Consider the following 23,173-nt stretch of genomic DNA (forward strand, 5'->3'; position numbering starts at 1 on the left):
CTCCAAAGGGAAGGTCAGCCATTCTACCTATTGACATTCAGAGAGAAGCCACTTGCCTTAGGGTACATTTTTGAGAAGAGATGGCCCTGTCTTCATTCATTCAGTCGTACTTATTGAGCACTTACTGTGTGCTGAGCACTTACTGTGTGCAGAGCACTGTACCAAGCGCCTGGAAAGTACAATTCGGCAACAGAGTTGCTACCCAACAACTGGCTCACAGTGTAGAAGGGGGAGACAGACAACAAAACAAAACAAGTAAACAGGTGTCAATACCATCAAAATAGATGAATAGAATTATAGATATATACATATTAATAAAATCAGTAGAGTAATAAATATGTACAAATATACACAAGTGCCGTGGGGAGGGGAAGGGGGTAGGACAGAGGGAGGGAGTGGGGGTGATGGGGAGGGGAGGGGGGTTCAGTCTGGGAAGGCCTTTAGGGAGCTTCCTGTCTGTCAGTGGAGACAAGACAGACTGATTGATCTGACATTCTGGAGTGACGAGTGCGTGTGTGTGTGTGTATAATTATACACACACATATATATGTATGTATAGACATGTATATACACACATATACATATATCCACAGTCATGACAGGGAACAGGTGAACTTTTATTTTAAAAGAGGTATGAGACCAGGTCATTTTCCAGCCCACCGGCAGCGTGTCCAAGTGGCTCGCTCTCTCAGCCAGCACCGAAGGAGTTAAACCCAAATTGTCCGAGGAGAGAAAAAACCGTTGCTGCTTCCTCCCTCCTACCAGAACCTGAGCTGGTGCAAAGGAGAAGCAGGAGGAGGTTGCAGGGTCTTGGCCAAAGGCTCCCACAGGGCAGCTGGGTGGGCCTGGCGAGCACGGTGGAGGCAGAAGCTACGGCCTGGACAGGTATCGTCCCTTTTCTTGTTCCTTTACCTCCCACTTCTCTGCAGGGCCCACCTCTCTGTATATGGTCCTCGAGAAGAGGCCGTTGGCAGGACTTTGGGGCTAGACGGAGCGTGCTACGTGGCTGTGACTTCTGTGCTGACTGGAAACTTAGAGCTGAGGCTAGCAGAGTGATTCCTGACTGGTGGTTGATGGATTTGACCTACACTTTATTGGGAGCCAGATGGAGCTGGCTCTGCCCTGGGGTCAAGGGGGTGAAATCTGGTCTGTAGGGGCAGCCTTCTGACCAGGCCTGTAGCACGGGATTGTTAGATGAGGGTGGGGCTCAGGGCTCGGAGCGGGTCTGAGGGCACGGGAGGAGTGAGGGGGAACGGAGGGGTGTGGACTGTTGAACCTCTGCACAAGAGGGGCGGAAGCTATGTGTGCTGCCTAGGCCCTGGCTGGGGCTGGCTGTGCAATTCCGTGGGCATGAACCGGAAAGGGAACTCGGCAATGAAGCGTCCCTTCTGGAAGGCAGAGGCCCTGGGTCCCGTCCCTCTGAGAATTCGGTGAAGACCCGCTGAGCACCCGGGCCAGCGAGCCAGATCTCGCCTTTCAGCCGGCCGAGCTCGAGACCGGGCCTGGCGCCTGCTCCCGGGATCTTCACGGGGAAACCGTGGGGAAGCACGTGCCCTCTCAGCCTGCTGCTGGGGGGGCCGGGTTCCTGGGGTTCTTGCCCCCAGCTTCATCTCTGGGTGCAGTCTCCTCAGGGCCTTTGGAAAAGGGGGTCCCCTCCCGATGAGGTCTCTAAGAGACATGGAGGGCCTCAACCAGAGCCCTGAACGGTTTCCTCTTGTGCAACCCCATAGATGCAAGTCGGGGGGATTTGGGCGCAAGAGGATCCTGGGGTGGGGCCTCCCCGGTGCGGTGGAAGTCAGACTGGGGGTAGCCCGGGTAGGACCCTGCTTCTGTCGTTGACTTTCAGGCCTCCGGTCCATCTGTCGGGAGCCCTGGGCTGAGCCAGGACTAGGTTGGCACCGGGGCCCAAGCTGCCTGTGACGGGCAGCTGTCCCTACCGGAGAGAAGATGGGCTCGGCCCCCGAGGGGCTGACCCTGGAGCCGCTCCACAGGCACCCGGACCTGCTGGACGCCTGCGTAGACCTCATCAATGAGGAGTGGCCGCGCAGCCGGGCCTCCCGCCAGCACACCCTGCGCCAGTCTTCGGACACCTTCCCCCTGTCCCTGGGGCTGCTGCAGGCTCCCTTGGCCCCCGGAGCCCCCGTTCGCCTCCTGGGTCACGCCCGCCTCTCCCGGGTCACGGGCCAGCCCCACAGCCTCTTTCTGGAGACGGTGGTTGTGTCCCGGGCCTGGCGGGGCCAGGGTTATGGCCGCCGGCTCCTGGAGGCCACAGAGGGTTATGCCCGGGCCCGTGGCTTCCGCCAGCTGCACCTCATTACCCGCAACAAGCAGCACTTCTATGCTCACCTGGGTTACGTCCTGAGCGAGCCAGTGCGAAGTGTGGCTTTCTGCAGCACTGCCCTACCCGCTGCCTTCCTCCAGGCCACCTCCGGCCCAACCTCCCTCCCCAGAGATCCTCCTCAGGGGCCTAGTGGTCTGAGGCCTGGCCCCCCAAGCCTTCCCAGTGCGAAGGAGGGGCTCGGTCTCACCCCCACATCACTTCCCGCAGCCCCTCCTCCGCCTCCTCCCCCTCCTCCTCCTGCCCTCCCCCGATCTTCTACTCCTTCCTACGCCATACAGGTTCCTCCTATACCCCCACCATTGCCCCCAGATCTCCCTACTGATTGCTTCCGACCTTCAGTTCTCTCCCATCATGGGCCCGTGTCCTGTATGGGACAGACCCTCTGGAAGACCCCATACCGGGACCTGCGGGGCCGCCCCATCTTCTGGATGAAGAAGGATATCTGATGGCTGCGGGGGCTCGGGAGGAGGGCTTACAGCTGTCTGCCTTCACCCCTTGGGCTGGGCAGTTACAGGGTCTTGTTGTTGGGGGCCCTGGGGGAGGCCCCGAAAGAGCCCAGGTGGTGCCAGCTTCGTGGAGTACTCTGCCCCCGGGCAGAGGGAAGCAAAGGCCAAGGAGCCCATGACTTGGGCAGGGCCCTCTGAGGAGCTAGCGGTCTGACCCTTCCGGGATCCACGAGTGGCCATCGCCGAGAGCTGGAGAGACCCAAATTGGAATCTTGGACCCCCCAGCCTCCGTCTCCCTAGCTGCCCTTGGGAGAGAATCTGCGCAGCCCCAGCCACTCCCTGGTGGTCCCAAGCTACCCTGCAGCTGCCTGGGAATCGAGGCGACTGGGAGACGGGAACCAAGTCCTTTCCCCCACGTGGCCCCTGAGTCGCTCTGTCTAGGGCCATGCCAGCCCACAGTGTTGAATGTGAATAGCTGGAATAAACCTGGTCCAGGAGGGTTAATGACTTGCTGTTGTTTCGGTTTCATGTTTAGCGGGCATCCACTCAATCAACAGCATCTGTTGAGCACTTACTGTGTGCAGAGCACTGTGTTAAGTAAGCCGTTGAGACAGTACAGGAGAGTTAGACACGATCCTTGCCCTCAAGGAGCCTCCGGCCTAGCGGGGAGTGGGGAAGCAACAGCGTTTCAAGATGTGTACTTATAAATCAGTCAATTGTACTTATTGAACGCTCACTGTGTGCAGAGCACCGTACTAAGTTCTCGGGAGAGTACACTATAGCAGAGTTGGTAAACAAGTTCCCTGCCTACAGCAAGCTTATAGTCTAGAAGGGGAGACAGATGTTAATATAAAAATAATGTGGATATCAATCAATCGTATTTATTGAGCGCTTACTGTGTGCAGAGCACTGTACTAAGTGCTTGGGAAGTACAAGTTGGCAACATATAGAGACAGCCCCTAACCAACAGTGGGCTCACAGTCTAGAAGGGGGTGACAGAGAACAAAACCAGACATACTCACAAAATAAAATAAATAGAATAGATATGTACAAGTAAAATAAATAAATACAGTAATGAATATGTACAAACATATATACAGGTGCTGTGGGGAAAGGAAGGAGGTAAGATGGGGGGATGGAGAGGGGGATGAGGGGGAGAGGAAGGAGGGGGCTCAGTCTGGGAAGGCCTCCTGGAGGAGGTGAGCTCTCAGTAGGGCCTTGAAGGGAGGAAGAGAGCTAGCTTGGCGGATGTGGGGAGGGAGGGCATTCCAGGCCAGGGGGATGACGTGGGCCCGGGGTCGATGGCGGGACGGGCGAGAGCGAGGCACGGTGAGGAGATTAGCGGCAGAGGAGCAGAGGGTGCGGGCTGGGCTGGAGAAGGAGAGAAGGGAGGTGAGGTAGGAGGGGACGAGGTGATGGACAGCCTTGAAGCCCAGGGTGAGGAGTTTCTGCCTGATGCGCAGGTTGACTGGTAGCCACTGGAGATTTTTGAGGAGGGGAGTAACATGCCCAGAGCGTTTCTGGACAAAGACAATCCGGGCAGCGGCATGAAGTGTGGATTGAAGTGGGGAGAGACACGAGGATGGGAGATCAGAGAGGAGGCTGATTCAGTAATCCAGACGGGATAAGATGAGAGCTTGAACGAGCAGGGTAGCGGTTTGGATGGAGAGGAAAGGGCGGATCTTGACAATGTTGCGGAGCTGAGACCGGCAGATTTTAGTGATGGCTTGGATGTGGGGTGAATGAGAGAGCGGAGTTGAGGATGACACCAAGTTTGCGGGCTTGTGAGACGGGAAGGATGGTAGTGCCGTCAACAGTGATGGGAAAGTCAGGGAGAGGGCAGGGTTTGGGAGGGAAGACAAGGAGTTCAGTCGTGGACATGTTGAGTTTTAGGTGGCGGGCAGACATCCAGATGGAGATGTCCTGAAGGCAGGAGGAGATGCGAGCCTGGAGAGAGGGGGAGAGAGCAGGGGCAAAGATGTAGATTTGGGTGTCATCAGTGTAGAGATGATAGTTGAAGCCGTGGGATATGTACATAAGTGCCGCAGGGCTGAGGGAGGGATTGAATAAAGAGCAAAGCCAAGTGCAAAAGGTGACACAGAAGGGAGTGAGGGAAGTGCTAAGTGCTTCGGGCTCTTCCCCCCGCCATTAATACCCATGTCACTCTGTCTGATTTGTCCATTTTCTCCCTGTCCGAGGTGAGGAACTGCAGAGAGGGAAGAGCTGACCTTCCTAAACTGAGCGTATTGTTGGGACACCCACACACCAATTCCATTACAGCTGCAACAAAGATCTGGTACTAATTTTGAAGGCCTTGGGGACCAGAGTCCCTTTTACTTACCCCGGTAGTGAAATCGCCCATGTTTCTGGCTCAATCTGGCCCAGGGCCTGTCTCCCTCCTACAGACCCCCCAGGGTAGGCTAGAGAGACTCCCTGGGATTCAGACCCCTGGCCCTGTCTCGTCTCGGGAGTTACTCAGCTCCTTGCTGGGGCCCGAGATCCCAGAACATCTCCAGAAGGGAGCAATGTCTCGAGGTAGCACAGAGCTCTCTGCTTAGTTCAGCTCATCTGACATCCATGCAAGCATTTTCCCTCTCCTGCTAGTCATGGAATCAGCCTGAGTTCTCCCGGACATGCTCCCACCCCTACATTAAAGGCTCAAGCAAGAGCCTGGGCTTGGGGGTCAGAGGACATGGGTTCTAATCCCCGCTCCGCCACTTGTCTGCTATGTGACCTTGGCCAAGTCACTTCACTTCTCTGGGCCTCGGTTACCTCATCTGGAAAATGGGGGTTAAGACTGTGAGCCCCATGTGGGACAACCTGATTACCTCGGATCTATCCCAGTGCTTAGAACAGTGCTTGGCACATAGTAAGCGCTTAACAAATATCATCATCATTACCATTATTATTATTATCAACGGGATTTATTGAGCACCTCATGTGGAAAAACCACCACTTTGGGGATCAGAAGACCTGGGCTTTAGTCCTGGGCTCTGTCTCCTGGGGCCATGCCATCAGGGTGAAGGTTTTGGACCGAAGCACCCCCTAGGGCATTCTGTGTTGGGGATGGGCCCAACAGGAATCTTCAAAAATACCTGCCCCTGGTAAAGACCATGGTGGCTACCAAGATGTCCACCTTCTGGGTTATGGAGCTATGGCCCAGGTATGGCACTAGGCAGTGGTCACTATGGCTATAGTTGGGCCCTAGGCTTCAAAAAAACCTTCACAGGTACCATGTTACTTCCCTACATTATACTCCACGCCCCAGCGGGAACGTTAACTGACAGGGAAGAAAGAGTGTAAGTAGCACTTTGCAAACCACTGTAAAGTATAATTTATTAGTATTATTAGTATACTAATATCTAATACTATATATTACTATATATTATATATGCTATATATTACTATATACTAATAATGGATATCCCTGATGACTCCTCTGCCGCCCACCTTCTATCTCTCCTCGACGCTGCCAACCTCTTGCTCCACCCCACCTCACCCACTCACCAACTTGGTCATACCCTCGACCTCATCATCTCCTACTGCTGCACTGTGTCCACCCTCACCAACTCTGAAATCCCTCTCTCTGATCATAATCTTCTCACCTGCCTCCTCACTCACACTCCTTTCCCCTGTAAATCCATATTACTCCCTCACAGAGATCTCCGCTCTCTTGTCCCCATCCATCTTTCTGAGCGCCTCACGCCCCACCTTGCCTCCCTCTCCTCTCTACCCAGTCTTGATGATCAGATTACTGCTCTGAACTCTACCCTTTCTACTCAGCTAGACTCACTTGCTCCTCTTTCCCTTCGCTGCTCTCGTACCACTAACCCTCAGCCATGGATCACTGCCACTGTCTGCCTCCTTCGCTCTTATGCTTGAGCTGCCAAACGCTGCTGGCGAAAGTCTAAACACCATGCCAACCTTGTTCACTTCAAGTTTGTCCTTTCCTGCCTTAACTCAGCCCTCTCCTCTGCCAGACAAAACTATTTCTCCTCCCTTATTGACACCCATGCCCATCATCCCCGTCAGCTCTTCCGTACATTCAACTCCCTTCTCAGGCCCCCGGTCCCTCCCCCTCCTCCTTCCCTCACCCCCAACGATCTGGCCTCCTACTTCATTAATAAAATTAAATCCATCAGTTCCGACCTCCCCAAAGTCACTCCCCGCACTTCTCCAAGCCCCCGGTCTCAACACTCTCTGCTACTCTCCCATCCTTCCCAGCAGTATCCTCAGAGGAGCTCTCCTCCCTCCTCTCAAGTGCTACTCCGGCCACCTGTGCTTCTGACCCCATTCCTTCTCATCTCATGAAATCTCTCTCTCCGTCCCTTCTCCCCTCCTTAACTTCCATCTTCAACCGCTCACTCTCCACTGGTTCCTTCCCCTCTGCCTTCAAACATGCCCATGTCTCTCCCATCCTAAAAAAACCCTCTCTTGACCCCACCTCACCTTCTAGTTATCGCCCCATCTCCCTCCTACCATTCCTTTCCAAACTCCTTGAACGAGTTGTCTACACGCGCTGCCTCGGATTCCTCAACACCAACTCTCTCCTCGACCCCCTCCAGTCTGGCTTCCGTCCCCTACATTTCACGGAAACTGCCCTCCCAAAGGTCACCAATGACCTCCTGCTTGCCAAATCCAACGGCTCATACTCTGTCCTAATCCTCCTCTACCTCTCAGCTGCCTTCGACACTGTGGACCACCCCCTTCTCCTCAACACACTATCCAACCTTGGCTTCACAGACTCCGTCCTCTCCTGGTTCTCCTCTTATCTCTCCGGTCGTTCATTCTCAGTCTCTTTTGCAGGCTCCTCCTCCCCCTCCCATCCCCTTACTGTGGGGGTTCCCCAAGGTTCAGTGCTTGGTCCCCTTCTGCTCTCGATCTACACTCACTCCCTTGGTGACCTCATTCGCTCCCACGGCTTCAACTACCATCTCTACGCTGATGACACCCAGATCTACATCTCTGCCCCTGCTCTCTCCCCCTCCCTCCAGGCTCGCATCTCCTCCTGCCTTCAGGACATCTCCATCTGGATGTCTGCCTGCCACCTAAAACTCAACATGTTCAAGACTGAACTCCTTGTCTTCCCTCCCAAACCTTGCCCTCTCCCTGACTTTCCCATCACTGTTGACGGCACTACCACCCTTCCCGTCTCACAAGCCCACAACCTTGGTGTCATCCTCGACTCCGCTCTCTCATTCACCCCTCACATCCAAGCCGTCACCAAAACCTGCCGGTCTCAGCTCCACAACATTGCCAAGATCCGCCCTTTCCTCTCCATCCACACCGCTACCCTGCTCGTTCAAGCTCTCATCCTATCCCGTCTGGACTACTCTCTGATCTCCCATCCTCGTGTCTCTCCCCACTTCAATACATACTTCATGCCGCTGCCCGGATTGTCTTTGTCCAGAAACGCTCTGGGCACGTTACTCCCCTCCTCAAAAATCTCTAGTGGCTACCAATCAACCTGCGCATCAGACAGAAACTCCTCCCCCTGGGCTTCAAGGCTCTCCATCACCTCGCCCCCTCCTACCTCACCTCCCTTCTCTCCTTCTACAGCCCAGCCCAGCCCGCACCCTCCGCTCTTCTGCTGCTAATCTCCTCACCGTGCCTCGTTCTCGCCTGTCCTGCCATCGACCCCCGGCCTACGTCATCCCCCGGGCCTGGAATGCCCTCCCTCCCCACATCCGCCAAGCTAGTTCTCTTCCTCCCTTCAAGGCCCTACTGAGAGCTCACCTCCTCCAGGAGGCCTTCCCAGACTGAGCCCCCTCTTTCCTCTCCCCCTCGTCCCCCTCTCCATCCCCCTGTCTTACCTCCTTCCCTTCCCCACAGCACCTGTATATATGTATATATGTTTGTACATATTTATTACTCTATTTTACTTGTACACATCTATTCTATTTATTTTATTTTGTTAATATGTTTGGTTTTGTTCTCTGTCTCCCCCTTCTAGACTGTGAGCCCACTGTTGGGTAGGGACTGTCTCTATATGTTGCCAACTTGAACTTCCCAAGCGCTTAGTACAGTGCTCTGCACACAGTAAGCGCTCAATAAATACGATTGATTGATTGATTAGTATTTGTTAAGCACTTACTATGTGCCAAGCAATGGCATAGATGCAATACAATCAGATAAGACACAGTCCTCCTCCCGCTGTCTGAGGGGGAGGGAGCACAGGTATTCTGTCCCCATTTTGCAGATGAAGCACAGAGAAGTGACTTGCCCAAGGTCACACCACAGGTGAGTGACAGAGCCTGGATTAGAACCCAGGTCTCCTGACTCCCAAGCCCGTGTTCTTTCCACTAGGGCATGTCACCTCATAATATTTAATCCTATATAATTTCTCCCCGCAGATCCTCGGTCCTGCAGTCTGCTCTATCAGAGCACTGTACTAGGCACTTGGAGAATATTACAATAGAAGTAAAAAATGTGATCTCTGCCCTCCAACTTCCAATTCCTGAGGGAGATGGTGTTTTCTGCCTCGAGTGTTTCGAGCCAAGCTGGGAATGGGGTGCTACGGGGGTGGGGTGACTGTAAGCTTGTTGTGGACGGGGAACGTGTCTACCAATCCTCTTTTATTGTAACTTGTACTTCTTGTAACTTGTAACTTGTACTTCCCAAGCGCTTAGTACAGTGCTCTGCACACAGTAAGCGCTCAATAAATACGATTGATTGATTTTATTGTACTCCCCCAAGCTATTAGTACAATGCCCTGTACACAGTAAAGGCTCAGTAAATACCATTGATGATGATGCTAGTGACTGTCTCTATTTCCCCTGTGGAGACAGGAGAAGGGAGCAGGGGGCTGCCTTCTCGCTCCCAGAGCTCCTGTCGTCCTGGCTTTTATGGTGATGTGGAACCCAGAAAACAGAACAATACACTTTAGAGGTCATCATGTCCATCTCTTGTCTGGGAATCTGAAAACGCTCTGGGAAAAACACTCCCACCAGCCCTGCTTTTGAGCATCCCCCATGTGGACTCCCCTCCCTGACGTTGGCCAGGCGGGGTCTCTTTGGGGTATCTCAGTTGTGGGGAAGGCCTGAGGAATCTGGGATTGGAGAGGGCATTGCAACGAGGCTGTTCCAGATGTAGGAATGGGAGAGTCCTGGCTCTCTCCCTCAGAATTGGGCAGCGGGGAGGGAGTGCTGTGTGGGGACTGGCTGCCGCAAGTTTCTCCTCTGCCTCTCATGCCCCTTTTCCTCTCTCCCTGCCAGGTGTGCCTTTCCCTGGAATGGCTGGGAGCCCTGGCCTCGCCCTCTGGGCTTGGGTGGTCCTGTGTCTGGTGAGCGGGTGGGAGACCTCGGGGGCGCCCCACCGCCCCTTCGTGGTCGTGTGGAATGTGCCTTCAGCCCGGTGCCAGACCCGCTTCGGGACACCTCTGCCCCTGGCACCCTTTGGCATCCTGAGTAACCGGGCCCAGCGCTTCCGGGGTCAGAACATCTCCATCTTCTACAAGAACCAGTTTGGGTTGTACCCCTACCTGGCACCCTCAGGGTCTCGGCAGAACGGAGGCATCCCCCAGGCCGCCCCCCTGGACCGACACCTGGCACGGGCAGCGAGGCAGATCTGCCAGCTGCTGCGTGGGGATTTTGAAGGCCTGGCCGTGGTGGACTGGGAGGAGTGGCGCCCGCTGTGGAGTCGCAACTGGGGACCCAAGAGGATTTATCGGGAGGCCTCCCTGGCCTGGCTGCAGCAGAAGTGCCCGTGGCTCGCCCCCAGCCAGCGGCTCCACGTGGCGCAGACCGGTTTTGAGCAGGCAGCCCGGGAGTTCATGGAGGACACGCTTCGGCTGGGACGGGCACTGCGGCCCCGCGGGCTCTGGGGCTTTTACCGCTTCCCCGGCTGCTTCAACCCCTGGCGAGCAGGGCGCAACTACACGGGACGCTGCCACCCCGCCGACAGGCCCCGCAATGATCGTCTGCGTTGGCTCTGGGAGGCCTCCAGTGCCCTCTACCCCAGCATCTACCTCCCCCCGGGCCTACCCGCGGCCCAGCGCCAGCGCTACGTTGGGCACCGGCTGGGAGAAGCCTTCCGGGTAGCTCAGTTTGGGCGTCCGAGCCCCCTGCCCGTGCTGGCTTATGCTCGCCTCTCCCACCGTAGCTCTGGCCGCTTCCTGTCCCAGGTAATAGCGATGATGATAATAATAACAGTTGCGATGTTTGTTCAACATTTGCTAGGTACCGAGCCCCGAGGTCAACGCTGGGGGAGAGTTGAGATCATCGGGTCAGACACAGTCCCTGTCCCGTACGAAGCTCACAGTCTAAGGGGAAGGGAGAGCAAGCATTTTATCCCCATTTTACAGCTGAGGAAAACAGAGCAGTTAAATGACTTGCCCAAGGTCACCCAGATCTGAGATTAGAACCTGGGTCTTCTGTCTCCCAGCCTGGGGCTCTTTCCACCAGGCCAGGTCGCTTCTCGTAACCATCTGAGTAGCTGAGCTCCTTGGGAGAGTGAGTTTAGAACAAGAAGAGTAGGAGACCTAGAACGGTTAAAAGGGTGAGGGAAGGACCAAGACCCAATCAAGAAGACTGAGTAGGAACTGTAGAAAGGGAATGGGAAGAATACTGTGTCAGTAAAACAAAGGACAGAGAGAGGTTCTAGGGGAGGGAGTGGCTAGCAGGGTCACCAAAGAGGATTAGAATAATAATAATGATTGTGGTATTTGTTAAGCACTTAGTATGTGCCAAGCACTATAGTAAACGCTGGGGTGGATACAAGCCAATGAGGTTGGACCCAATCCCTGTCCCACCCAGTGCTCACAGTCTCATTCCCCATTTTACAGATGAGGTAACTGAGGCACAGAGAAGTGAAGTGACTTGCCCAAGGTCACACTGCAGGTCTCCCTTCTCTCCTTCTACAGCCCAGTCCGTACCCTCCGCTCCTCCACCGCTGATCTCCTCACCGTACCTCGCTCTCGCCTGTCCCGCCATCGACCCCCGGCCCACGTCATCCCCCGGGCCTGGAATGCCCTCCCTCTGCCCATCCGCCAAGCTAGCTCTCTTCCTCCCTTCAAGGCCCTGCTGAGAGCTCACCTCCTCCAGGAGGCCTTCCCAGACTGAGCCCCTTCCTTCCTCTCCCTCTCGTCCCCCTCTCCATCCCCCCCATCTTACCTCCTTCCCTTCCCCACAGCACCTGTATATATGTATATATGTTTGTACATATTTTTTACTCTATTTATTTATTTTATTTGTACATATCTATTCTATTTATTTTATTTTGTTAGTATGTTTGGTTTTGTTCTCTGTCTCCCCCTTTTAGACTGTGAGCCCACTGTTGGGTAGGGACTGTATATGTTGCCAATTTGTACTTCCCAAGCGCTTAGTACAGTGCTCTGCACATAGTAAGCGCTCAATAAATACGATTGATGATGATGATGATGATGATGATGAAGTGGCAGAGCTGGGATTAAGAACCCACAATCTCCTGACTCCCAGGCTTGTGTTGCCTCTCATTGGATTTAGCCAGAAGGTGGGCATCCGAGACCCCGCGCGGTCTCGGTATTGAATGAAGGGGCTCAAGAAGAGAGTTGCTGAGGAGGAAGGGAAATTGTATTCAGGGAGTACGTGTAGCTGGCTATTCAAGGAGTTTTGACAGGAACAGGAGGGAGCATGGAGATATGGTAATAGCTCGAGCCAGGAGTGGGCTATAGCAGGATGATATTTTTAGCATGAGAGGAGACTGGGGTTTGTCTGAAGGCAGAGCGAAGAAGAGCCAGAGGAGAGTAAGATGTTGAAGATAGCTTTAAAGGAGATGAGGAAGGTGGAAGTAAATGTTTTTAGAGATGAAAAGGGACAGGGTCCAGGGCATAGTTAGAGGGGTTGGAGTTTAAGAGCAGGCGGAAGACCTCCTCTGGAAAGGAGGAAAAGGGGGATGTGGGGGACTTGGGTGCAGGAGAACATAGAGGAGGTGAAGGTGACCTCTGAAGAAGTACACATATCACGATCTCTAAATCGCATCACTCTGCATGCTCTGATAGGCAAGCCAGCCCCCCCATTACACTGATTATACGTGAAGAGAAAAGATAGAGCTAGATGAGCTCATTTAGGCCTAGTAGGTGGGATGATTCATTCAATTCATTCCATCGTATTTATCGAGCGCTTACTGTGTGCAGAACACTGTACTAAGCGCTTGATAGTAATAGTTAAATGCGGACTATGTGTAGATAGTACCACCATCCTTCCTGTTTCACAAGCCCTTAACCTCATTATCCTTGACTCCCCTCTCTCATTCAACCCACGTATTCGATTTATCACTAAATCCTGTCAATTCAACCTTCACAACATAGCTAAAATCCACCCTCTCCCCTCCATCCAAAACTGCTACCAAGTTAATCCAAGCACTTTACCCTATCCTTAGTAGTAGTAATATCTGCAATTTATTTATGTATAATAATGTCTGTCTCCCCCTCTAGACTGTAAACGCATTGTGGGCAGTGAATGTGTCTGTCATACTGTACTCTCCCAAGCATGTACTACAGTGCTCTGCACACAGTAAGCGCTCAACAAATACAATTGAATGATTAAGTGGTGGAGTAGATGCAAGATAATCACATAGACATAGCCCCTCTCACACATAGGACTCACAGTCTAAGAGGGAGGGAGAGCAGAGATCTTATCCCCATTTTGCAGATGAGGAAACTGAGGTACAGAGAGGTAGAGTGACTTGCCTAGGGTCACACAGTTGGCCAGTGGCAGAACTGGGATTAGAATCCAGGTCTTCTGATCAGAGTCAATCATATTGAATGCTTACTGTTTAAGTAAGAATGCTTACTGTACTAAGCTCTTGGGAAAGTACAATATAACAGAGTTGGTAGACACTTTGCTTGCCCACAAGGAGCTTATAGTCTAGAGGGGGAGACAGACAAAGTAAATTATGGCTGTGTACGTAAGTGCTGTGGGTCTGAGAGTGGTGTGAATAAAGGGTACAACTCTAAGTGCAAGGATGACACAGAAGGGAGGAGTAGGGGAAATGAGGGCTTAGTCGGGGAAGGCCTCTTGGAGGAGATGTGATTTTATTAAGGCTTTGAAGGTGGGGAGAGTGATTGTCTCTTGGATATGAAGAGGGAGGGAGTTTCAGGCCAGAGGCAGAACATCGGCAAGGGGTCGGCAGCGAGATAGGCAAGATTGAGGTACAGTGAATAAGTTGGTGTTAGAGGAGCGAAGTGAAGGTTCGCGAAGTGAAGGCTGGGTTGTAGTAGGAAATCAGAGAGGTAAGGAAGGATGGGGCAAGGTTAAGGACCGATGTTAAGGAGTTTCTGTTTGACGTGGAGGTGGATGAGCAACCACTGGAGATTCTTGAGGAGTGGGAAGGAGAGGAAGTGTAGGCAGTGGGTGTAGACAACTCAGTCAAGGAGTTTTGAGAGGAATGGTAGGAAGGAGATGGGGTAATAGCTGGAGGGAGCCGTGAGGTCAAGCGAGAGTTTTTTTCTTGACTCCTTGGCTCCTGCTCTTTTTCCACTAGGCCTTACTGCTTTCCAGGGAAGGCATCCAAGGAACCAGTGGCAGAGCCAGAACAGTGAAAATGGCGATAATGATAAAGATAATAATAATAATAATAAACCCCTTGGATTCATTTTATGCCTTCTCAGCATCTCAAAGCACTTTAACATCTATGTAGTACTCCCTTTCTGGTGGCGATCCCGTAACACTAGGATTTGGTAAACAGTTTGTCCCAGATCAGTTGCAGTAAAGTCTATTTATTGGCCAACTATTGAGCCTTGTGGTGCAGAAAGAGGCAGTTATGTGGACTGTTCTCGTGGATAGGCAAAAGGTAGCAAGAGGCCAGGGCCATGGAACTCGAGTCAGGGCACGCACGCACGCAACCCCCCCCCCCCCCCCAAACCCTCTTTCTTTCTCTCTCTCCCCCCCGACCCTTCTCATTTCATCCCCAGTCCACCCTTTCTCATGCTCGTGGTTCTTGGTACGAGGTCCAGGGTGAAAATGAGGCAACATTAGAAACCCCTCCCAATCTAAGAATAAAGTGGGGAGAGGGGGACCGGTGACAGACAGTGAATCAGGCAGTCGCTCAATCAGTGGTATTTATTGAGTGCTTACTGCTTGCAGAGCACTATACGAAGAGGAATGAAAAGTACAATATAATAGAATTGGTAGATGTGATTCCCTGCCACCAAGGAGCTTACAGTTTACAAGGGGAGACAGACATTAAAATAAATTACATAAAGGGGAAATGGTAGAGTATAAGGATATTTACATAAGTGAACGAGTTGTCTACACGTGCTGCCTAGAATTCCTCAACAACAACTCTCTCCTCGACCCCCTCCAGTCTGGCTTCCGTCCCCTACATTCCACGGAAACTGCCCTCTCAAAGGTCACCAATGACCTCCTGCTTGCCAAATCCAACGGCTCATACTCTGTCCTAATCCTCCTCGACCTCTCAGCTGCCTTCAACACTGTGGACCACCCCCTTCTCCTCAACACGCTATCTGACCTTGGCTTCACAGACTCCGTCCTCTCCTGGTTCTCCTCTTACCTCTCCGGTCGTTCATTCTCAGTCTCTTTTGCAGGCTCCTCCTCCCCCTCCCATCCTCTTACTGTGGGGGTTCCCCAAGGTTCAGTGCTTGGTCCCCTTCTGTTTTCGATCTACACGCACTCCCTTGGTGACCTCATTCGCTCCCACGGCTTCAACTATCATCTCTACGCCGATGACACCCAGATCTACATCTCTGCCCCTGCTCTCTCCCCCTCTCTCCAGGCTCGCATCTCCTCCTGCCTTCAGGACATCTCCATCTGGATGTCTGCCCGCCACCTAAAGCTCAACATGTCGAAGACTAAACTCCTTGTCTTCCCTCTCAAACCTTGCTCTCTCCCTGACTTTCCCATCTCTGTTGACGGCACTACCATCCTTCCCGTCTCACAAGCCCGCAACCTTGGTGTCATCCTCGACTCCGCTCTCTCGTTCACCCCTCACATCCGAGCCGTCACCAAAACCTGCCGGTCTCAGCTCCGCAACATTGCCAAGATCCGCCCTTTCCTCTCCATCCATACCACTACCCTGCTCATTCAAGCTCTCATCCTATCCCGTCTGGACTACTGCATCAGCCTTCTCTCTGATCTCCCATCCTCATGTCTCTCTCCATTTCAATCCATACTTCATGCTGCTGCCCGGATTATCTTTGTCCAGAACTGCTCTGGGCATATTACTCCCCTCCTCAAAAATCTCCAGTGGCTATCAATCTGCACATCAGGCAGAAACTCCTCACCCTGGGCTTCAAGGCTCTCCATCACCTCGCCCCCTCCTACCTCACCTCCCTTCTCTCCTTCTACAGCCCAACCCACACCCTCCGCTCCTCCACCGCCAATCTCCTCACCGTACCTCGTTCTCACCTGTCCCGCCATCGACCCCCGGCCCACGTCATCCCCCGGGCCTGGAATGCCCTCCCTCTGCCCATCCGCCAAGCTAGCTCTCTTCCTCCCTTCAAGGCCCTACTGAGAGCTCACCTCCTCCAGGAGGCCTTCCCAGACTGAGCCCCTTCCTTCCTCTCCCCCTCGTCCCCCTCTCCATCCCCCCATCTTACCTCCTTCCCTTCCCCACAGCACCTGTATATATGTATATATGTTTGTACATATTTATTACTCTACTTATTTTACTTGTACATATCTATTCTATTTATTTTATTTTGTTAGTATGTTTGATTTTGTTCTCTGTCTCCCCCTTTTAGAATGTGAGCCCACTGTTGGTAGGGAGTGTCTCTATATGTTGCCAATTTGTACTTCCCAAGCGCTTAGTACAGTGCTCTGCACATAGTAAGTGCTCAATAAATACGATTGATGTTGATGATGATGATGATGCCATGGGACTGGGGTGAGTATCAAAGTGCTTAAGGGGTACACAGCCAGGTACATAGCACAGAGGGGAAGGTGGGTAGGGAAAATGAGGGTTTATTCAGGGAAGGCCTCTTGGAGGAGATGTGATTTTAGGAGGGTTTTGAAGGTGGAAAGAGTGGACTGTTGGATATCCAGGCCTGAGGGAGGATGAGGGCCAGGGGTTGGTGGCGGGTTAGATGAGATCAAGGTATGGAGAGTAGGTTGGTATTAAAGGAATGAATTGTGTGGATTAGGTTGTAGAAGGAGATCAGTGAGGTAAGGTGATAGGGAGAGAGCTGATGGACTACCTTAAAGTTGATGGTAAGGAGTTTCTGTTTAATGCAAAAGTGGATGGGCAACCACTAGAAGCTCCTGAGGAATGGGGAGACATGGATTGAACAGCTTTTCAGAGAAATGGGCAACAGAGTGAAGTATGGACTGGCGGTGGGGAGAGACAGGAGTCAGGGAGATCAGTGGGAGACCGATGCATAGTCAAGACGGGATATTATAAGTGCTTGGATGAGTGTGGTAGCAGTTTGGATGGAGAGGAGAGGGATAATTCTAGAGATCTTGAGAAGGTAGAACCGGTAGGATTTCATGACAGACTGAATGTGCAGGTTTAATGAGAGCAATGAGTTGAGGATAATGGCAAGGTTATGGGCTTGTGAGGCAGGGAGATTTGTGGTGGTGTCTCCGGTGATAGGAAAGCCAAGGGGGAGGACAGGGTTTGGGTGGGAAGAGGAGGAGTTCTGTTTTGGACATGTTAAGTTGGAGGTGTCAGTGGGGCATCCACATAGAGGTGTCTTGAAGGGAGGAGGAAATGCGAGACTGCGGAGAAGGAGAGAGGTCGGGGATAGAGAGGTGGAGTTGGGAATCATCCGTGTAGACATAGTAGTTGAAGCTGTGGGAATGAATTAGTTCTCCAAGGGAGTAGGTGTAGATGTAGAATAGAAGGGAACCCAGAACTGAGTCTTAAGGGACCCCACAGTTAGAGGGTGGGAGGCAGAGGAGGAGCCTGTGAAAGAGACTGAGCAGGGTCGGTCAGAGAGATAGATACCAGCAGAGGACAGTGTCAGTGAAGACAAGGTATAGTAATCTTTCACAGAAGAGCACTTAAGGAAAGGAAGTTAAAACAAAACAGACACAAAACAATTTAAAAGATAAATACAAAAATACTGTGCCTGTGAAGTAGGGAAGGACAGGAATTATTCTCCTCCATTTCTCAGATAGGAATAGGTTGAAGGACTCGTCCAAAGTGTCAGAACCTGGCTGAGGACCTGGTGTCTTGACTTCTAGTCCAGTCTTCGGGCTTCCTGTTCCCCACCCCAGAGTTCTTCAGTTCTCCCCCTGGTTCTAAAACAGGAACTTGGGGGGCAATGTCCACTAGATTTGAAATGCCTTGTGGACAGGGATCATGCCTACCATCTCTGTTATATTGTACTCTCCCAAATGCTTAATCCAGTGCTCGACACCTAGTAAGCGCTCAGTAAATACCACTGATTGGTAATGTGGAATGAGTGTAGTGTTGGTAATGTCCCATGGCTCAGGTTATAATAATAATAATAATAATGATGATGATGATGATGATGGCACTTGTTAATCGCTTACTGTGTGCCAAGCACTGTTCTAAGTGCTGGGGTAGATACAAGTTAATCAGGTTGTACACAGTCCCTGTCCCACATGGTGCTCACACTCGTAATCCCCATTTTACAGATGAGGCAACTGAGGCCCAGAGAAGAGAAGTGACTTGCCCAAGGTCACACAGCAGACACGTGGCAGAGCTGGGATTAGAACCCAGATCCTTCTGGCTCCCAGGCCCGTGCTCTATCCACTAAGCCACACTGCTAACCGTCCTAACCATCTGACCCCCACGAGTGAATCCCTGAATGCCAAGGAAAGACAAATGCCCCATCCTGAGATGAGAGCAGAAACTTCCCTGGAGTGAGAGAAAAGAGAAAGGCATTGGACAGAAGACAGAAGACTACTCTTCCAAACGCTCAACCAAGGAAAGTTGTAGAGGCATGTAGTCATGGGTTGGGCTTACAGTGTGAGCCTGCACTATTTGGCGCTCTGCTTCCCGTGCCTTCAAAATTCAGCAAGGAGAAGCAAATTCAAGTCAGTAAAGGTTAGGCGGAAGGCAGGGTTTAAAACAGGCAATGTTAGTGTCCAATCTAATTAACTTGTATCCACCCCAGCACTTAGAACAGTGTTTGACACATAGTATGCACTTAACAAATACCATTAAAAAGTGTCCCATCACCCACTCACCCCATTTTCTGGGAGTGGCAGGTACTAGCTACCATAGGGACCTCACTTCACTCCCACTGCTATGTGACATTTTGGTATTTTACTTGTACCTATCTATTCTATTTATTTTATTTTTTAGTATGTTTGGTTTTGTTCTCTGTCTCCCCCTTCTAGACTGTGAGCCCACTGTTGGGTAGGGACTGTCTCCATATGTTGCCAGCTTGTACTTTCCAAGCGCTTAGTACAGTGCTCTGCACACAGTAAGTGCTCAATAAATATGATTGATTGATTGATTGATTGACACTGGGCATTGGCCAAAGCACTCACAGAGGTAGGCCAGGGGTTGCCTGCATTATAAGCGTGGTTCCAGTGGCTCAATTAATCAATCCATCAATGGTATTTATTGAGTGCTTACTGTGTGCGGAGCACTGTACTAAGCACTTGGGCAAGTACACTACAATAGAGTAGGTAGACACAATTCCTGCCCACGAGGAGCTTAGAGACTAGCAAAGGAGAGACATCAGTAAATTACTTATGTAATGTGGCTTTACCTCCTGATGTTCTAGGTGATGCCTGGGTTGCATCTCTCTCTTTCTCTCTCTCTCCCCATCCAGGATGACCTAGTTCAGACCATTGGTGTGAGTGTGGCGTTGGGAGCTGCTGGCGTGGTGCTCTGGGGAGATCTCTCCTTTTCCAACTCAGCTGTGAGTATCCTCTCCCCTTTGCCTGGACCCCTCTTTTTCTTCTCCCAGATCTCTCCCTTGTCACTCCAGGGGCTGAGGTGGCCTCTCCCATTCTGGGTCTTAGCGGCAGGCTCAAGAAGGAGCCCTGGGTAGACCCCCAGAGCTGGGACCCCTCTCCAAGGGGCTGGGAGGGAGGCAGGGCGAATTGTCTGGGCACCACAAACATGTCTCCATCTTCCCCTCTCCCCATCACAGGAGCAGTGTGGGCGCCTCCGGGATTACGTGATGGGTACCCTGGGCCCCTATGTGCTCAATGTGACCAGGGCTGCCCGCGCCTGCAGCCGTCAACTCTGCCATGGCCACGGGCGCTGTGCCAGGCAGGAGCCAGGGCAGCTTGGCACCTTCCTCCATTTACAGCCTGGGGCAGAGGGTGCTTCCTTAGGTGGCAAAGAGAACTGGCCATCCTTTCACTGCCACTGCTACCATGGCTGGATGGGCAAGGCTTGTGAAATGCCTATCCGGGGCCCTGAGTGAGGGTCTTCCGGGGAGGGGGCCTGGGGCGGGAACCATTGCCAGTGCACCCCGGATACCCGAGGATGGCACCTGGGCTTGGGATGGGGATTCCCCCTCACGGCTCCGTAGGGAAATTCAGTTTCCTTGCCGGCAGCCTTTTGGGGTCGCTCTATGTGTCACCTCCTGCCCACCCATCTGGCACTGGGAGGCTCGGCTCAGGTGTGTCCTACCCTTCCCTCAGCTACCTACCCCAAGACCCGACCCCTCCCCACTGATACCCACCCCACTCACTCCCCATCTCCCCCACAACCAGAAGGTTATTTTTCTGTACCAAAAAGTCCCATATTTCTGAATGTCTGGGTCTGACTCAGCCAGTTAGATCAGAAGAGGGGATGTTAGTTCCACAGATGGGGTCTGGGGAGCTCTGGACATCTGTTTGGAGGTGGGTGTTAGGGCTACTCTTTACAAACAAACCAAACATCCTCCCCCCACCCCCACAACCACCTGAAGCATCTCCTATGCTAGATGTTGCCTTTCCTGCTGTTTTGTTAACACTGAGCATCTTTTGACTTTCCCTTTGAGAGGTTCCAGACCTTCCTATTCATTTCTCAGGGGAAAAAAAAGGCGCAGCCAGCCCAGAAGGGAGAGACGATTGTACTTGTCACTCACTGGTCCTGAGGGAGAGTGACACCCCCCCAACCCCTCCCCCTGAACTCTGGATTGCCCTTCTGTCTGTTCCCTTGGGCGTCAGTAGCTACTCATGCACATAGGTGCTTCTTGAACACTGGGCGATTTTAAGTAAAGAGCCAGTGGGTTCTGCTCCCTCACCAAGTAGCCGCCCTGGCCAGAATATGGGGCCCCCGGACTTCTCTTTTTATTTCCACTTAGGAGCTTCAATCGCATGAGCCACATTGACTTGCCGAGAGACCCTGGGGCGAGGGCCAACACCTGTTCTTTGGGGGTAGTCGCCCTTGACCCACCTTGCAACCTTCCCTCTCTCTCCACCCCAGAATGGGGTTGGGAGCTGAGGGCATTGCTGTGGTTTTAGTTGGCTAAGCTACGCTTCAGTCTGTACAGCTATTCCTCACTTAATTGTGGTTATAATAATAATGATAACAATTATGGCACATACTAAGCGCTTACTAGGTGCCAAGAGCTGGGGTAGATAAAAGGTTATGAGTTCAGACACAGTCCCAGCTCCACGTGGGGCTCACAAATCTATCTTATCCCCATTTTACAGATGAGGAAACCAAGGCCCAGTGTATTTATGCTCTTGAAAAATATGACAAAGTGAAAGGGGTCAAGCCAACTCATTTTCTCCCTTAGGAATTAATGAATATAGGAAGGCAGGGAGTGGTGATGTTCCAGGGAAGCTTTTTCCCCAGATCAAAGGCATTATCTACATACACTATAAAAGGTTTAAATAATTTCAAAAAATGTAAGATACTGGAGGAAACATTCCAAGGAAGCAGTAAAGTTAAATCTCAGGCAATGTGACGTCTCCCTTGAAAGCTGGGAGACAACAGCCAAACAGCAACAGGGTACAACAACAAAAAGCAGCTTTTGTGTGGGCATAGGTGTGGTACTCCAGTGTTTGACACAACTGTAAGCGCTTAACAAATACCATCTTCACTAAAGTGTCTGCAGCGTAATGCCAATGCTGTGCCGTAGCACCATGACCTGGCTTGGGTATCTGCTGATGTCTTCACCACCCATAATGGCCAGCTATTTTTCAGAATTGATTTTGGGCTTGTCCAGCTCAGGTTCTTTAGTCAGAAACCTCTACTACTGGTGGCAAAACCCCAACAGGCAGAGCCAGAACTAGAATCCAGGTCTCCTGATTCCCAGAGCAGGGTTCTTTCCCTTGGGCCAAGGGTCCGGCTTCTTTGAGTATGGACGACAACTATATCATCATCAATCGTATTTATTGAGCGCTTACTATGTGCAGAGCACTGTACTAAGCGCTTGGGAAGTACAAATTGGCAACATATAGAGACAGTCCCTACCCAACAGTGGGCTTACAGTCTAAAAGGGGGAGACAGAGAACAAAACCAAACATACTAACAAAATAAAATAAATAGAATAGATATGTACAAATAAAATAAATACATAAATAAATAGAGTAATAAATATGTACAAACATATATACATATATATGTATATATGTATATATACATATATATACATATACACACACACATATATATATATATATATACATACATATACATATATATACATATAATTTCCCAAAGATGATCATGAAGCTTGGTGAAGTGATGGAGTCGGAAAACATCAATTACTGGTACCCAAATTAGCAGCCTCCCTGGTTTTCCCACTAGTAGGTACTTCACTGTCATATGCTGAACATTTTTGATTTATGATGATTGAGGGATACCATCATATTGAGCTAGAGATGTTCAGGGAATACTTGTATTTGTTCTCTGTACAAAACAATGGCTGCCACGATGAAACAGGAGCATCCCTTGGCTTCTGATGCAGGTGGCTGTGGCCAAACAAGTTGAATAGGCCGTTGGATGACTTTAAATATGAGCTCTTAATGGGACGTTAACCAGGATGACTTGCAGTGAGGAATGCTGGAAGCTATGCATTAGCTTTAATAAAAATATACATATATTTCTTTGAAATTGTTCTTGTGTCATTTCTGATCCCGAAGGTGTGCCCCCTCCCCTTTTCCATCGCTGCTGCTGATCTCCTCAACCGTTCTGTGGACAAAAGAGGCAGGGCAGGGGGAGGGGGCCCGCAGAGCTCCGTCCTAGTACCGTCTCCATACGTTGCCGACTTGTCCTTCCCAAGCGCCTAGTACAGTGCTCTGCCCCCAGCAAGCGCTCAGTCAATACGATTGAATGAATGAACGGACGGATGGATGGATGAATAGTACCAGGCGCGTATCACCTCATTCCGTTAGCTGGGGCACTTGGGGAGGACGCTCTCCGGGGCGCCACCTGCAAGGTTCGTACACGCGTCCTCACTGGAGCGCTCAGTACAGTGCTCTGCGCACAGTAAGCGCTCAGTAAATGCGATTGAAGGAGAGCTAACGGGCCGCTGGTCGGGGCGGCCCCCTTGGCTGTTCTCAGGTGATGAGAACCTCCTGTCGGC

At 51.7% G+C, this 23,173-nt stretch overlaps 2 protein-coding genes across 2 annotated transcripts; both read left to right on the forward strand.

Moving 5' to 3' along the window:
* The first annotated feature begins 725 nt into the window (after nucleotides 1-725).
* NAA80 (N-alpha-acetyltransferase 80, NatH catalytic subunit) lies at nucleotides 726-3,280 on the forward strand. The gene is made up of 2 exons (XM_038739948.1): nucleotides 726-885; nucleotides 1,847-3,280. Exon 2 carries the CDS (start codon nucleotides 1,948-1,950, stop codon nucleotides 2,785-2,787), a length of 840 nt encoding a protein of 279 aa, XP_038595876.1. The 5' UTR covers nucleotides 726-885; nucleotides 1,847-1,947; the 3' UTR covers nucleotides 2,788-3,280.
* A 2,620-nt stretch (nucleotides 3,281-5,900) lies between these two features.
* Nucleotides 5,901-20,074, forward strand: HYAL3 (hyaluronidase 3). The gene is made up of 5 exons (XM_038771716.1): nucleotides 5,901-5,950; nucleotides 9,814-9,875; nucleotides 10,002-10,909; nucleotides 19,472-19,561; nucleotides 19,796-20,074. Exons 1-5 carry the CDS (start codon nucleotides 5,901-5,903, stop codon nucleotides 20,072-20,074), a joined length of 1,389 nt encoding a protein of 462 aa, XP_038627644.1.
* The last annotated feature ends 3,099 nt before the right edge of the window (nucleotides 20,075-23,173 follow it).

This window comes from Tachyglossus aculeatus, chromosome X1, assembly GCF_015852505.1.
Source record: "Tachyglossus aculeatus isolate mTacAcu1 chromosome X1, mTacAcu1.pri, whole genome shotgun sequence".
Lineage (NCBI taxonomy): Eukaryota > Metazoa > Chordata > Mammalia > Monotremata > Tachyglossidae > Tachyglossus > Tachyglossus aculeatus.